This window comes from Glycine soja, chromosome 16 (genome assembly GCF_004193775.1).
Source record: "Glycine soja cultivar W05 chromosome 16, ASM419377v2, whole genome shotgun sequence".
Classification (NCBI taxonomy): Eukaryota; Viridiplantae; Streptophyta; class Magnoliopsida; order Fabales; family Fabaceae; genus Glycine; species Glycine soja.
Genome location: NC_041017.1, coordinates 1,229,074 through 1,247,177, shown reverse-complemented (window position 1 = coordinate 1,247,177; position 18,104 = coordinate 1,229,074). Strand labels below are relative to the sequence as shown.

Sequence of the window (18,104 nt, the reverse complement as noted above, 5' to 3'; positions counted from 1 at the left end):
TTCAAAATTTAGAGAAATAAAAAACATAATCACTTAAAGATGCGAATAAAAGAAAATCACTTATGATTTCTATGTTGATGGTACATCAACGGTGTCAGCATGTTGATATAGCACAGGAGAATGAAGGATTGCCATTTTGAACTGCATGACGTGCAGTTGCTGATTGAGTGAGTGATATTCAATGACCGTACTTTTCAGAATTGTCACCGACACATTTTTATTATGGATTAGAATTTATTAGAAAAAAATACAAAATTATAAGTGATAATAATTAAATACAAAGTGAGTCTCACAAAATTATATAATTATAAAATGTGTTTAAAATAATGTATCATCAAAGATGTCTAACTTAATTGATCGAAAAGTTAAAAAAAAAAAAAAACCTTAGTTAATTGAGCATATGAATATATTCGAATTATTGTAAATATCTTATATATATTTTCAATTTCTACACATAAAAAGAAAAGTGTATCAGAGAGTTAGTTACTGGCCACTAAATTATAGTGAGGTGTTCTCCCACATTTAAAAAAGACTCACTTCAATGTGTCATTCACAAAATTGATACCTAGAACCTAGAAGGCTAAAATCAATTGATTCTACACATAATCAAAAGGGGGAGGAGATACTATTTATAGGAAGTTGAATTTCCTGTTTACAGCATAACAGACCCTTCGGCAATAGTTTGACCTATAAATAAAAGTTCTCTAAATTCCGCAAAATATTCGCTGGTCTGGAAATGGTGAAATCAACAACAAAAAATTGCTAATGTTACCTATAACAGAACCTCATGATTAATTGCGTCATTACTAGAGCAAACAAAACCAGAAAAAAAGAAAAGTAGCTAATACAAATTGATCGATGGGGTATGGGAACAAAGCAATATGAAAGTGAAAGTCTCAATGTAGCACGAAATTAAAGTTACACTTCGTAGCTAGTCTCCAATAAGAAACAAACAGAGCAAAAAAGTCCTATTTTATTTTATTTTATTTTATTTTGACAATTGTATCGTCCTTCAAATTACAAATTGTTCTAATGTTTGAGAACAAAAAGAGATACACATGAGGATGGTGGTACCAAGTCAAAGCGCAAATTACGGTTTGAGTTGTACAAATTTGAAGTTCTTTCCAACTAATTAATCGAAATAATTGAATTCTAATAAATATAATCAGAATTTAAGAGGCACTATCTCCTAAAGTGAAAGAGACAGAGAGATTGCCGAAATTGGCGTAATTGTTAGCATGCCAATGCATGGAGGGAACTAACGGTAAACGTAATAAGTGTCTCTCATTCTTTATTTGGTTGTTAATTATTGGTAAGTGTTGAACTTTGGTTAAATCCCTACTTAGTTTTTTTTTAAAACAAATCCCTACTTAGTTGGCTGATTGAGATTTGATAATATCTGCATATATAGCAGAATTGTGATTGTGATATTTGTGTTTTATTTTTTTATGGCTGCATTACCGTTTATTTGTGAATAAATAATACATTGGTCTTCGTCAAAAAAATAAAAAATACTTTGGTCTAGTTTAATTATTTGCATGCAGGAAATCCTTCACATATCGTGTCTGCATAAACTCTTGCAGAATCAATTCCTTATTCATTCAATCGTAATTTTTCTCTGAACCAAACAGATTCGTTACATATATTGATACATATGCACATTAATATGTGTATTTGATGCTTCCTAAGCTGTATTCTTCACTTTTTAAAGTATTCAAAACTGTATTACTAACATTTTAATTAAGGGATATAATATACAGTATGTTTTTTTAAAATTTCTTTTATAAGTAACACTTTGCCTGATTATAAATAAACATTATACACCTTTTTTTATGATGTCATAGTAGAGGTATAAGTTGGTCAATATTAATATTCATAACTTTTGAGTTTCGAAGCTTTGTCTATATATATATATATATATATATATATATATATATATATATATATATATATATATATATATATAAGGTTTTCTTTACGGAAAATAATCCTATTTGAGTTTTGTCAAATTATGATGAATTATAAACTATTTTCTGAATATTTAAATTAGAGCAATCTTATATCAATTAATTTATATGTTCTTCGGATGGTTGTGTTTATTATATTTATTTATGTTATACCCATACAATGTACTTGAATGCAATGTATGCAAATGGATTGATATGACCGTATGAGTTTACAAAAAAATATATACACCAAAAAAAATAATTATTTTTATTAATAGTTATAGATAGAAAGAGACTAAAGCTTCACTCTAAGTTTACTAACAAAAAACTATTTATTATTAGTATTTATAAAGTAAAAACCTTTATATATTAATAAAAAAAATCACATATGTTAATAATTAAAAAGAAATAATATATTTAAAGTAAAAAATAAAATTTAAAACTTATTTTAAGTATCGATTATCGTTGAACCAGCTAAGAGAGAGAAAATGATAAAAAGTGTGCATACAACGGTGTGTTGGCTCATACCCTCATTCTACTTTTTCAGATACATTCTCTTCTTAATTCAAAACTAGTTGTTACTTTACTAATTTACTAATTAACTTGAGCGTCGCACAGTTTTTGCAAATAGCTACCATCTCTCTCCCTTCAATCTCGACAAAGCGATGACACTATTAACTCTCCATCCAATTCAAACATCAGTCAGTGGCACACTTGTAGTATATAAATTTTGTGCATCACTGCAAAGTGTAAATTAAACCTTTTTAATTTATATTTGGCAAATAGCTGGTAGTTAAAATTTAGAAATTAAAAAAATAACTTATTAAATTATAAGTATTTGATAAAATTAATTGTTGAAATAATTAAAAACTATAAAATAACATAAAAATAATAAAATTATGATTTATTTAAAAAAGTAATTAGGAAATTTAATAAATATATTAAGAATAAAAAAAACATAAAAAGTTAGAAACTAATCACTACAAAACAAATACGTATTTTTGACAGCCGAAATTCGTTGGTAATTCAAAATTTTTGATGAATTTTTTTCCGTTCGTCAAAAATTTCCGACGAAAATATCCGTCAAAAATTTTCCACGAATATTGTCGGTTGAAAAATCCATCAAAAATTTCCATGGGAAATCCTATTTTATAAAGAATTTATTATTTCAATTATTTTTCTTTTTTATTATTTATCATTCATAATTTAGCAATTATTTTATGTATTTATATTATTTATCGTAAAAACTTGAAATAATACATACTTATAAGTAACAAAATAGTGAAATTGATAAATCTAAAACATAGAGTAAAATAGATTATTAACTTAAACTGAAAACAAATGTAAAAGAAAAACACAATGTAATATATCAATGGTGATTGTCAATAGTAATTTTGTGTTAAGTTAGTAATCAAAATAGTCATCAAGAGAGTGCCTCTCCTAGTCATCATATTGTTGTTGCTCATTTGTCTGCTGGTCATCTGTTTAATCCTGCTGCTAATCCGGATGTTGCTGGTGAAATTGTTGTTGATGAATAATGTTCCACACTTTAAGAGGTAGGAATCGAAGAACAATTGACTAAAAAACACACATTTCCTCCTTTGATTGACTCAACTCTTCCCTCACTCGATTAATCTTTGCAGCATCTTCAACATGACTAGAAGATCATTGTGTATGTTGCATGAAGCTGTGATTTCCACATTTATAAGTATGAGCAAGGTCTTCAGTACCATAAAAAGTGTCCCTTACACTTTGGTTCCACAACCGCAACCCAACACTAACTCCTAAGTCTTTATTCTTTAGCAGGGTCTAAATTAGTAGTTGTGATTCACCAACACTTGATGCAACATCAGACCTAGCTTGAGATAGTCTAACCTCAAAACATTTTAAAGAATAAAAAAAGATGCAAGATAATGTTATCACACGTATCTGCCTAGATCTATCATCGACAAATTGACTAGTATCCTTTCGTAAATGAGTTTGTTGAAAGATTTCATCTACATATACAGATCGATCAAGCTCCTTTGACTATTAACAAACATTATAAAATAAATATTAAGTGGTAAATTAAACATGTATTATAATTTTAATGTACATACCAAGCGAATGACGTGATCCTACAAGCTAACCCATTTAATAAAATTGAATAACTAACCCATTTAATAAATTCATTAATCCATTTTCAGCAACAGACAATTTAAAGGAAAAAAAAACTATATTTCCCTTTTCTTATCTAGTTTTCATTAAAAAATTCTTATATATCTTGTTGATCTTAGAGATGTAAATATGTAGGAAGAGCAAGGAATTAAGCCCTACATAGGTAGCATTACCACATGGAGGAAGCAATTATGTGCATTGACTAAACAAAAGCTTTGGGTCAGGATTTTCTTCAAACACTGTACAAGCGTTTTCAATTTGCCAACTTTAAAATACAACTCTATAAACCTTACTTCACATAACTCATTGTATTGCATTCCAATCTTAATATCAGCTAAATGAACTTGTAAATCTTGTTTGTCATGTGGAGGATTACCATTTTTCATTGAAAAATTGAAGGTATAAATATAATGCTTCCTTTTACTCAAAAAGATATAATGAGATACATGTATGAAGTGAATGACGATGCACAAACGAGCCAAAAAGAACACGACAGAAGATGTGCGAATGAGGTGAATAGGACACAACAGAGGATGCCTAGATGACAATGATAGAGGTCGTGATGACAACTTTAGCGCGGCGGAGTGAGTGTCACTGCGACAGAGGAAATACGAATGACAATTAGGGTGAGGGCAACACAACCATAGGGCAAATTGAAATTATAAACCAAATACGAACAACAATAATGAAGAGCTTGTCATCTGGTATTCGTGAAAGGCACAAATGGGGGGAGGAGGGGGAAAAGAATGCAAAAAAAATGATAATGACTCAGACGACTAAGGTTGTCATGCTTTGTTTTGGAAAATTTTAGTTTTTGACGGATCCTTATTCCACTGGTATAATCCGTTGGAAATGTCAGCTTTCTGACGGAAAAATTGACCATCAGTAAGATCCGTTAGTTTTTTTAAAATTTCTAACGCAAATTATTCCTTCGGTACATTCCGTGAAAAAATTAAAAATTTCTGACGAAAAATATTTTATCAATAATAATGATTTTTCTTATAGTGAATATTTTTAAAAAAATATTAATTTAAGTAATGTTTTAAAAAAACGTGAAAAATTACTAAAAGTCTACTAAAAAAATTTTATTTACCAAATTATCAAATAAATTTTTTAACTAATAAAAATTAGTTAAAATATCTTGTCGAATATAATTTTAGTGTTTTTCGGAAATGACAACCTAGGGGAGGGGATTGGCTGCTTGTTAGAAAAGTCCAAAGAAAGAAAAGAAAAAAAAAATTTCCACATAATTAAAAAAAACATTTTAACACGTGGACGGTGCAATAGAAAAAAGAATGAATGCGCATGGTTAACATCATGCATTTGAAAATGCAGTGTCAAAGACAAATGTCTCATTCAAAAATGCATGGGGCCAACAATTAATCGTAACTTGCCAGCAAATTACTACGTACTCTGATGGTGTGTGTGTGTTTGTTTATTTGAAAAAGTTTAAAAGGTGATACATTCAATAATCAATATTCAACCAAACAAACAGCACCTTCATGTTATATACACTGACCAATATGCTAAATTTTATTTTTCAACTTTGGACCATATGATCGGGAGAATCAAGATACAAGATTTATGAAAATATATAAGTGTATCAAATACACTCTTTCACTTTGATGTGGATTAGCATTAATAGCATATACTGTATGCGTTAAGAATGCACGGTGACATTATTAATTGCACAAAGTATTTTGAAAAAATTAAGTGTGTTCGATCATACGATTACAAGTGAAACCAGGGATTATTAATGACGGAATTATACATGTTAAGATTTTTTTTTTTCATTTCTTGTTTTAGGCTAGAATGCTAGATAGCAAATTCATACTTAAATAAAAAAGAATTAATAATATATGTTGCAATCATAGACATAGTAAAAGTTAAAAAAAAAGAGGTGATGGAAGAGGAAATTAAAATTAATTGACTGATTACCTAATAACCAATTGAAATTATTTAACCGATTACCTATTAATTAATTACTAACTAAATAACGAAATTCAACAAATCAAATTTATGCAATATATAGCTCCATGCCAGTTATATATAAATGCCAAGGAGGCAATTGAAAAAAAAATGGAAGATAATTAGATATTCGAGAGTCAGGACAACGTGCAATTCATTGAAGTCCTGCATGTTTTGCCATAATCTATCCCCCATACACATTTTGGTTTTTGATATGTGCACGAAGCAGTAATATATAACCTCATGAAGTTTTATTTCAATGCCAAAACTTAGCATGCATGCAAGTGATCGGGGAGGGTTGATGATAGGAAATAAAAATAAAAGTATTTATTATATAGGTTAAATTACTCATTTGATTTTTATAATTTTATGGTTCTTACTTTTTTAGTCTTTAAAAGTGATCTTTTTAATCCTTATAGTTTACATTTTAATTCTCTAGTCCCTTGTAATTTAAAAATATTCTTTTTAATTTCTATAATTTATATTTTAATTCTCTTTTAGTTCCTGTAATTTGAAAATTATATAGACTAAAACCGTCAGAATGAATTAAAAAGATCACTCTCAAAACTACAGGATTAAGAAAAAATTAAAATGCAAATTATAAGAACTAAAAAGATCATTTTCAAATTATAGAAATTAAAAAAATAAAAATCATAAAACTATAGAGACAAAATGAGTAATTTAGCCTATTATATATATATATATATATATATATATATATATATATATATATATATATATATATTAAAAATAATTAATTGTTATTTTTAACAATTATAAATATTAAGTAATTTTAGATAGCAAACAAATCATATTACAAACAGATCTTAAAGGGGAAATAATAAATGACCCGACCAAGAACTAACCGAGGTACAGCTTAACATAAATTACAAATATTAATTAAGTATAATATGTACGATACTTTTAAATTATTTTCTTAAGACAGTCGTTGTCTAAACTTTTTATTTTTTTGTGATAATTGGTCATTTGGTAGTATCCCAGTGTCCATACAAAATAAAAATTTTAATATAGTTTTTGAGAGTAAATTACAAAATGCTCCGGAGTGTGCAATCATGCTAAGTGCAGTTAAAAATGAATTATTTGATTCACGATTTTAAATAATTTGAACCTTACTTAAATTGTCCTCGGAGTCCAAATAATAATATAGGGCGATTTTTTTATTTAAAAAATCATTTTTATATATTTAACAGTAAAAATGAAATTTTGATGGATGCATGCATATAGTCTGTCATTATTTTTTAGGTCATCAAACTTAATTCATGTAACTGGCCGGATAGAATACATGAGGACTGAGGTAGCAGACTGTTTTTATTTATTTATCAAGTATTATAAATTTCATACCAGTTCTACCATAATTAACTGTATAATGAAATCCAAATATAATTCACATAATAATATTAGAGTGTTGAAAAAAATTAAAATGTATCAAAGAGCATATATATATATATATATATATATATATATATATATATATATATATATATATATATATATACCAGTTACTAATATTTTATTTATAAAAATATTACTCAATAATTATGTTAAGGAAGAATATTTCCATATTCCTTCGTCATTAGCATGTGATCCTTTTCTTAACTTAGGCATCGAAAGCATATATAAAATAGGCAAAAGGGGCTCATTAAACATGCAATTAATTAATTTAACAACTCAGTTTACTACTGCACATGAACGTGCATGGTTTTTAATTAGTCTTAAACTTGACCCAACTCTCTACATAGACAGAGGGTGATCCTCTCTCTCCACACACACACACATCCTTTATTCTTCAAGTTTTTATCAATACTCTAAGATCAGCATCTCAGTTGTATACTTGTTTATCACTACTTTGTATGTATTTAAAAAACAAACAAATACTGCCACATGAACCCTTATGAGATGTACTCTTTTTTTAAAATGATAATAACAACATATAATCATATTGAGACTAGCTTTTGCATTTTGATAAAACTATAGATATGCGTTACTCCTACGTACACGCTTAGAACAAGGTATTTGAAACATTAATTTAAGTATTCAAAACAGTTTCCATTTGCACCAGTTTTCGACTGAAAAATGAATATTAATAAGCTAGACATTATCCCGTGGCCGTGGCCCTAATATACGAACTCTATCTTGGTTGTTAGTCGAGGGGAGAGGGAGAGAAGAGGGAAAAGAATTTTTCACTGTATATTAAAAATATGTTTGAGAAGTCATTTAAGTTATCTTATAATTTTTTTAGTAACTGTAAAACTTGTTTGATTGTTCAAGTAAATAAATTTTTAAATAATTTTTACTGTTTTTTTTATAGTTTTAAGTGTTTTTTGAAATATTATTTAAAGTAACATTTTTAAAGTGTTAACTTTTAGTTTTTTATATTTTATTTTCTTTTTATCCTTAAAATATTTATTCAATTTTTTTAATTCTTTTTTAAATATATCATTTTATATTTTTCAACTATTTCAACCGTTAATTTTATCGAATATTTATGATTTAATAGGTTAATTTAAAAATTATATATCAACTTTCAGCTACCATATTTTTATTTTTATTTTTCCAACTAATAATTTTACCGACCCCCCTCTCTTTTTGTATTGATTAACACCTTAATTTTTGTCATGAAGAGATTTAAGTTGGGTTGTCTACAATATTAAAATTTTATCTTTTTCATCTGTTCTTGCACACTTTAATTATAAATAGAAAGAATAATTTTGCCTTCTATTAAGCAATAAGAAATAGGGTTTTAAGATTATCAAAACATAACAAGCACAAATAACAGTTTAATTTTAATATATTATTGGTGTAAAAGAATATACATTCTCAAATAATTAAAAATCATTCTAAATATGACATTTGAACTAATTATTACAAACTTTATCAGACTTTATGTTAATTATCAATTACTAGTATTATTGACAATATTGATAATCAATTAATTCTATAGTAAAATTCACCAAAAAAATAACAATTAATTCTAAAGTAAATATTAATAATTGATAACTAACTCCTTAATAATCTTCTTCTAAAAAATCATTAATAATCTGGTGCAACCTAAATGTAGGCTTTCAAAATCAAACGTGTATATATATATATATATATATATATATATATATATATATATATATATATATATATATATATATATATATATATATATATATATATATATAAACATTACTAGAAAAGGTCATAATGCTGCTTCTTGAAGTATTGATTGGCTTAGTTTGGATTGAAGCTAATTAGGTTGCTTTGTAGATCTACCCCTATATTGTCGCGTAGTGCTTCCCTCTTGGAAGGTGCTCCAACAAATGAATATCCTTAGACCATGTTTGGATCTCTTGGCACAAACAAACACGTCATGAGGAAGCTTCCTTTGAGATATAACTTTACCACTTTATGCATATGTATCGCATTCGTATTCATCCAATTCCATATATATATATATATCCATGTAAATGACCAAAATAAAGCCATAGTAAATGGTCCCATCCTTACTCTTGATGCCGTAGAACAATGCACTTGGCACAAGTTTCCTAGTTCACCTCTTTTCTATTTATTTATTTCCTAAGAAACAACTCTCTTATTTTAGCTAAAATTTGCGTTTAAGTACTAAGGGTTATTTTTCTCATAGTTTTATGTTGTTATAGTTTGCTAATTATATGCCTTCAAAATTGAGTTTATATGTATCCTACGTTAACTTTATTAGTCAATTTTGGATATAATTGCCCCAAATAGTAAGGCACAACTATGTATTGAAAATAACATATCGTTAGTCTCCAAAATATATTTCTACGTACACTAACAAATAGTATGGCCGCTGCTAAGTTCGATCTGTGTCCAATTTTATATTAAAAGAAGGTGAGATTCTTATCCTAAATCAAAATAATGTACAAAAAGATTTAAATTTTTAAATTTTTTTATTCATATAAGAATCAAATACATGTATTAGAAGGTTTATAATAACCAACACATGTAGTGAACTATACTCCATTGTGATTGTTTAGAATATTTACAATGAAGAAAACCATTTTATTCGAACACATGCTAATAGACGAATAATTTAATACATACGCTTGAACGTTATACAATTTCAAAAGATGAAAAAGCTGGACCATAAAATAATGAAAAAGCAGAAATATTTTTAAAATAATTATTATTCGTTCTCTGCATTCCAATTAATTAATGACAAAAAGTGAAAAATGAAGATTAAAATATTGCAACTTGTGTTGCTTTAAAGCTTTACAGATAAACTGAAATATAAAACAAAATAATTAAATGAAGAATTACACTAGATAAGAATGATAAACTCCCAAATAGGTGGTATAATAGTGCTATGTAAAAGTCTTTAAATTAAGACTTTCTTTCACTCATGATTCTATTCATTTCTTTTGACTATAAAATACTACAGTTTATATATAATAATTTTATTCGGGGATATTTATTCTCCCAAGGAACTAAAAAGTTCATATATTATTAGTAACAAATTTGTAGATAATTCGTATTAAGGGTTAATTTATTATCATATGTATAAGAAAACACTTTGATGCAATAGATAAAATTTATTTTTTAAAAAAATTAATTTCTACTTGTTCTTAATTATTATTCATAAAAAATAATATTAATTATTAATAAATACACTATTAACCATTTGTAAGAAGTCAATCTATTTATCTTATTACTACTTTTACTTTTATGTGCTATGATAATGTTATATATTCAATTACTACATAGAGTACGTTTTGTTTTATGAGTAATTACTACATAGAGTGTATATGTGTTACTCACTTTTCCATAACCTTTTCCCACTAAACACTTAGCTTTAAAATTTTTGAGTCAGGACTCAGGACCATTATGTGAATGACATTATTCAGACAATAATTTTTTCATAATTTTTTTAATTTTTTTTTATCTAGCTCTTTTTATATATTATTCATTTTATTTCACAGTTTTCTCTCTCTTATTTCTTTCAAAATTGGGAATTTTTTTAAACAAACTTATTAAATAAAAATCATTTCTCTCTTTTTTTATATAAACAAATGCTAATTGTTAGTAGAAAAAATCATATCTGTAATTTTTTTTCTTTTTTCTTGTTTCTTTTTTCTTAATACGAAGAATATGTTTCATAATAATAACTCCAACGACCAAAAGGAACAACCACCTTACATAAAAGTACGAAAGTCGTATACAATAAAGGAGCGAAAGACAAAGGATAGAAAAGCAGTAACGAGTTGAAATTTGAAGACTCGTGTTATTCTTCTTTTATTTTTCTTTAATACCTTTTTCTTACTCATTTATTCATATTTTATGGATAACAATAATTAAATGTCTATCTCATTTTTTGTGCAGATTGAAATAGAAAATAGAAAGATGTGGAAAGAAAAAGAAAAGATAGAGAGAAAATTAATAAATATAATAAATAATATGATAAAAAAAGGAATAAAAAGAAAATGTGGTAAAACTAAGATTATATATATATAGTAACCCTATTTTATTCATAGCATTTCATATATTTTTTTTCATAGTACCATTTTATAATTTATTTTTCATAATTTTTTCTAATTAACAGCTCCTACTCTTTCACGCTTGTCCGTTTTCTTTAATATAAATCTCTTACGTGTATAATATTTTGTACAAATACAACAAACCCTATCATTTACTTCAAGAGATTCATGTTACTACATACAAGTTTTTTTTCTTCTTCTTCTTACATATCCAAAAATGAGATTCATGTTTATCATTACTCAAATTCTAATTAAAAAATTAACAGGAACTCTAATCCGGCATTATAAGTAATTGGCTTTCCCCTATCTTTTCCATACTCCATCTTTCCCTCCTCCTCCTCTTTCTTTCCTCTTGGTCTTAAACCATGACCAACCCAAAACTAGGTTATGCCGGAATCTCCGATTCCGGCAACCACATTCCCTCCTCCAAGAAAAACCACAAGAAGCTCCTTCTCTCTCTATTGGCCACCCTCCTCGTGGCGGCCTCCGTGGTGGCCATTGTTGCCGGAGTAAAAAACAAAACCAAAAACTCCGACAACTCCGACACCACCAGCACCTCCCTCTCCCTCTCCCACCACTCGCACGTGATCGTTAAGAGCGCCTGTAGCTCCACATTCTATCCCGAACTCTGCTTCTCCGCCATAGCCTCTGAGCCCAACGTCACTCACAAAGTCACCAACCACCGCGACGTCATCCAACTCTCCCTAAGCATCACCTTCCGCGCGGTGGAGCGCAACTACTTCACCGTGAAGAAACTCCTAACCAAACACGACCTAACGAAACGCGAGACAACCGCGCTCCACGATTGCCTCGAAACCATAGACGAAACCCTCGACGAGCTCAGAGAAGCACAACACGACCTCGAGCTCTACCCTAACAAGAAAACTCTGTACCAGCACGCCGACGATCTCAAAACCCTCATCAGCGCCGCCATAACGAACCAGGTCACGTGCCTCGACGGTTTCTCTCACGATGACGCAGACAAACACGTGAGGAAAGAGTTGGAGAAGGGACAGGTGCATGTGGAACACATGTGCAGCAACGCATTGGCCATGACGAAGAACATGACCGACGGTGACATAGCAAACTACGAATACAAGATGAAAGTGGAAAACACTAACAGCAATAGAAAGTTATTAGTGGAGAATGGTGTTGAGTGGCCGGAGTGGATTTCGGCGGCGGATAGGAGGCTGCTGCAGGCGGCGACGGTGAAGGCGGACGTGACGGTGGCGGCGGACGGGAGCGGGGACTTTAAGACGGTGACGGAGGCGGTGAAGGCGGCTCCGTTGAAGAGTAGTAAGAGGTATGTTATAAGGATTAAGGGTGGGGTGTATAGAGAGAACGTTGAGGTGGATAAGAAGAAGACGAATATCATGTTCTTGGGTGATGGAAGGACCAACACTATCATCACTGCTAGCAGAAATGTTGTTGATGGTAGCACCACCTTCCACTCTGCCACCGTCGGTAAGTTCATTCATCCTTAATCACTGCATTGCATAGCATACAATACAAACTAAGTAACTGTATATAATAATCAGTTAATCGATCAAGTTAGGTTGATCTCATTGTTAAGAATAAGACTTTATTGCTATAAAAATATGAGTTTATATTTTAAAAATACGTTCAGAATAAAACAATCTCGTTTCAGATTTTCAAGTTATTACTTCATCTTCAGAAAGCAAACACGCTATTTATTGACTTGTGAGTTGATGAATTTTGAATCCCTACTCATCTTAAATTTTCATCAAATAAAATTTGGTCTTTATTTATTTATTTTTAAAGGAAAAATAATGTAATGGGGGTATAACGGCCAAGTGGATTTTTAGATTAATGTCCCTACCATTTGAGAATAAGGTATGAAGTATGGCATACAAAAAGATATTTCACATTCGACAAGATCATACGATCTCTATCTTTGTTATATATACAAATTTATTCTTATCTTTTTCGTATAAATTGTTATATATATATATAATGCTATGCATGTGGTATCGTCAGAAAATGCTTGTCCATTGATATTAGCAACATATTTGCTTTAACAATGACAGAACGGAGAGGAAAGAGTTAAGTGCAGGACTGGGGTTTCTGACTACTACCAAAAACAAAAACAGTCTTCAATAATAATAATAATAACTAAACTATAGTACATTTGCAAAAGTTGTCGATATTTTTCTAGAACATATATATGTGTCAGAAAATTAAGGGTGGAAAGATTGAAAAGTTATCCAGCTCCTGATTGATCCAGTAACTTAACATGGTTATTGGCTGGCCCAAAATATGGTTAGACCAACGACAACAGCACTGACCTGTGCTTGATATCACATAAATAAACAATGTTAATTAACTCCTCTAATTTCGGAATGTTAAGGTCCCAGCTGGAAGACAACAGAAACAACAATTCCGGGTCAGATCGCAGTGTAATCCTAGTTTCTCATTATTCATACCTTTTACTTCTTATAATTTAAAAGTAGTTTTTTTTAATATTTTTAATTTATATTTTAACTTTTTTTAGTTCCTAAAGTTGTAAAATTGATATTTTTAGTTTTTATATTTTATATTTTAATTTTGTTTTAGTCTTTATCATCAAAATAAAAATAATAATAATATTTATAATTAACTATAAAAATATTAACAAATAATTCATAACTAATTTATTGAAATATAATTTATAATAAAAAAATAATTGATAATTTATAATTAATTTGTATTTAAATATTTTTATATATTTATTTTGTAATAAAAATTAAAATATAAATTATAGGAACTAAAAAGAATACTTTCAAATAATAAGAACTAAAAGAGAATTAAAATAAAAATAATAAAAACTACAAATATATCATTTTTAAATTATAAAAAGTTAAAAATTAAAAAAAAATTAAAATATAAATTATAGAAACTAAAATTAACGAATACGCATTAACTATAAAATTATACAATCAAAATGAATAATTAAACTTTTGTTTAATCATATCAACGATTTAGAAATCTATTTTTCAAATCAACAATCATTTTCAATAAGAATTGGTCAGCATGCACATGGGTCGCTCTGCATTCTTATTAAATCTATTTTGTCAAATCAACAATCATTTTCAATAAAATTTGGTCAGCATGCACATGGGTCGCTCTGTATTCTTATTGTTATAACTATTTTTTTGGTCCTTTGTAGTCTTGCTTGCATGTCTGCCATAGCTAGTAGTAAGCTTGCGAGGTTAAATTAATTAATTCCCATGTCTTGGTTTCAAAACTTTTAAAATAAAATTTCGATAATTTAAAATCTCATAATTTTCTTTTTCACTTTTTTCCTTTTCTATTTGGGTTTTCAAATTTTCTGAGAAAATGTTTCTGTCTACATTTTATACATATTGTAATATATAGTTGAAAATTAAGAAACATTACATGAATTAAAAAAATCAATAATATAAAATAAATGTTAGGTTTATATATATATATATATATAGATCTGTAAAATGCTATCTTTATACATTATTACTTTTTTATATTCTTAATTAAATTATATTAATCGATACAATTATTGTTTCCTAAGCTTATGAAAACATATAGTCTTATAAAGAAATTAAATTAACTAAACTATCTATCAAATCATTGTCCCACTGTTAACTATGGTTGCCCAGACAGAAATTGACACAATTAATATTCTTTAAATGGGACCGTTTATATGTAAAAGGAAAATTTTTCTTAAATAAAAAAACGTTTAATTTTTTTAATAAAAGTTAAACAAGTTTTTCGAAAGTAGCAACAATTAAAAGGTCTTAATAATTGTTTTCTTAAAACAAAGTGTGTGTTTACTTTTTGGGGGAAAGGTTCTAAAAAATATCATCAAATAAAATTTTCAAACCTATGCATCTTTGATTGGATTGCTTGCATAGAAAATCGATTTAGGATATCTTGTTCCACTCTGAGTTTCTTTATGAAAATTGATATTCTCTTTTGTACTTTGTAATATGTTTTAATTTTATTTGAAAAATCATATTAAGATTAATTTTTACATAGAAATATTTAATTTGCATGAATAAAATTTTCTAAATAAATTATTTTAATATAAAATATACACATTTTTTTTATAAGGATGTTCTTTCTTAATGGAGGAAAAAAGGGTTGGATACAGCTAGACAAAATTTCATTTAAATTTGACTTTATATATATTATTCTAGTTCTCCTGTCTTTGTCGACATTTCTTTTCCACTTTGAAACCTGAATTTGAAGCCACGAACATTCGGTGATGCTTCCTTCTACCCTATTCGCTTCAATCATGAATTCATGCATGTTTTCTGTACAAAAATATAATATAGTCACATACTTGCATAACACATCATGGACAATCTAAGCACCCACATTGTTTTTCCTTAATATGTTTCGCTAACCTGTCATTATCTTTTGCCATATAAAACGTCTAACAATCTAAAATATGTTATTGTTTAATTATTAGTAAAATCCAACTTCTAATCTTGTCTTATAGCGTACATTGCGCATATAGTCTATTATCATATCCAACTTCTAAGCCTTTGTTCAACTCGGCCTAATTAACAATTGGCCCAAGTCTATCATTCGGTGGCCATTCAATTTATGAATTGTCGTACCCTATGAGTTGTAACTATCCAACTATTTCCTCTTGACTTGCCTCGAGAAGTCTTCCACCGGATATGCCTTCCATTTACTAACACTTGGGCAACACTATATTGCATTCAACCCATTCAACCTTAATATATATTTATGGTACTATCTCTTGTTCGAACTTATTTAACCACCATGGTTAAATATCAAATTCATTCTTTATGTAAAAATGTTTCTAAAAACAAAAATGGGCTTCACACTTCAAATTTACCAATTAAAAGAAAGTGAAATACAATTTATAAGAGGAAAACTAATGACTATGATTGTGTTTTACTTTTCTAAATAGATCAAAAGTGTATGTATACCATTCAAGGAATTCAAATTAGGTTGATATTCATTGGCACACTTCAAAATAAATGTATGTCTTTAGTCAGGAAATGAGTATGTGCAACATAAATTAAAAGGTGAACAAACCTCACACGCAACTCTTCTAGGCTCTCTGGCAAGATAAACAAATGCCTAGTACATACATGATTATTATTGCCTTTTCATTTTTGTCCCTTATATGATTCATTTTGTGTAGTCATTTTCAAGTTCCCTTTATTTTTTTGCTCATGCAGCTGTGGTGGGTGCAAATTTCTTGGCCCGGGACATAACATTCCAAAACACAGCGGGCCCATCAAAGCACCAAGCCGTGGCCCTAAGGGTTGGTGGGGACCTCTCAGCATTCTTCAATTGTGACTTCCTAGCATTCCAAGACACCCTTTATGTGCACAACAATCGCCAATTCTTCGTCAAGTGCCTGATTACTGGCACAGTGGATTTCATCTTTGGCAACTCAGCAGTGGTGTTCCAAGACTGTGACATCCACGCCAGGCTTCCTGACTCGGGCCAGAAGAACATGGTCACGGCCCAAGGAAGAGTTGACCCTAACCAAAACACTGGCATTGTGATCCAAAAGTGTAGGATTGGTGCCACTAAGGACTTGGAGTCTGTGAAGAAGAATTTCAAGACTTATCTTGGGAGGCCTTGGAAGGAGTACTCTAGGACTGTGATCATGCAAAGTAGTATAAGTGATGTCATTGACCCAATTGGGTGGCATGAGTGGAGTGGGAATTTTGCATTGAGTACTTTGGTTTATAGGGAGTACCAAAACACTGGGCCTGGTGCTGGTACTTCTAATAGGGTCACTTGGAAAGGGTATAAGGTCATCACTGATGCTGCCGAGGCCAGGGATTATACTCCTGGAAGCTTCATTGGGGGCTCTAGCTGGTTGGGCTCAACTGGGTTTCCTTTCTCTCTTGGTTTGTAAATTATGTGAAACTTTTGAGTCTTGTAATTGTTACCTATTGTTATTGTTATGTGGCAGAGAGAAACAAATTAAGTTGGCCCAAATGTTTAGAAGAAAACAAAAAAAGGAAAGAGGGAGAGAGAGAGAGATTATTGCTGGAGAGGTGGGTGGGGGGTTTTAGTTTATCTTTCACTTGTATTGGTTGGGTTTTGGAACACACCATGTTCTTCTACCTTAGGCTATTTATTGTGATAGTGCCATTGGCTAAAATAATCATGATAATAAGTGTATCAATGTAAGCCAAAGTTTTGGCTCGTTCAAAAATTGGATTAAAATAATCATGATAATAAGTGTATCAATGTAAGCCAAAGTTTTGGCTCGTTCAAAAATTGGATTTTTGTGTTATTTAATAATTGTATGTCATGCCGTACACCTCAGTAAAAATTAACTATTTATTTACTGTAGCATCAGTAAAAATTGGATTTTTTTTCATAAAAGAAAGCTAATGAGATTAAACCTAAGTTTTACATGAAAAACATCTTGAACCTTGTTACCATCTTAATTTACATCGATTGGGCAAAAAATAAATAAAAATGCTGCTGTATGTGCACTAACATAAGTTGGGTTAGAGAATGACAGAATGTTTACTAG

At 29.2% G+C, this 18,104-nt stretch overlaps 1 protein-coding gene across 1 annotated transcript; it reads left to right on the top strand.

Moving 5' to 3' along the window:
• Positions 1 to 11,895: 11,895 nt before the first annotated feature.
• LOC114390508 (pectinesterase-like) lies at positions 11,896 to 17,849 on the top strand. The gene is made up of 2 exons (XM_028351249.1): positions 11,896 to 13,054; positions 16,783 to 17,849. The coding sequence occupies exons 1-2, from the start codon at positions 11,956 to 11,958 to the stop codon at positions 17,472 to 17,474; spliced, it is 1,791 nt and encodes a 596-aa protein (XP_028207050.1). The 5' UTR covers positions 11,896 to 11,955; the 3' UTR covers positions 17,475 to 17,849.
• Positions 17,850 to 18,104: the final 255 nt, after the last annotated feature.

Coding starts and splice junctions, on each gene's coding strand:
- LOC114390508 (XM_028351249.1), top strand. CDS start 11,956: ATGACCAACCCAAAACTAGGTTATGCCGGAATCTCCGATTCCGGCAAC. Junction 13,055..16,782: donor CTTCCACTCTGCCACCGTCG/GTAAGTTCATTC, acceptor TTGCTCATGCAG/CTGTGGTGGGTGCAAATTTC.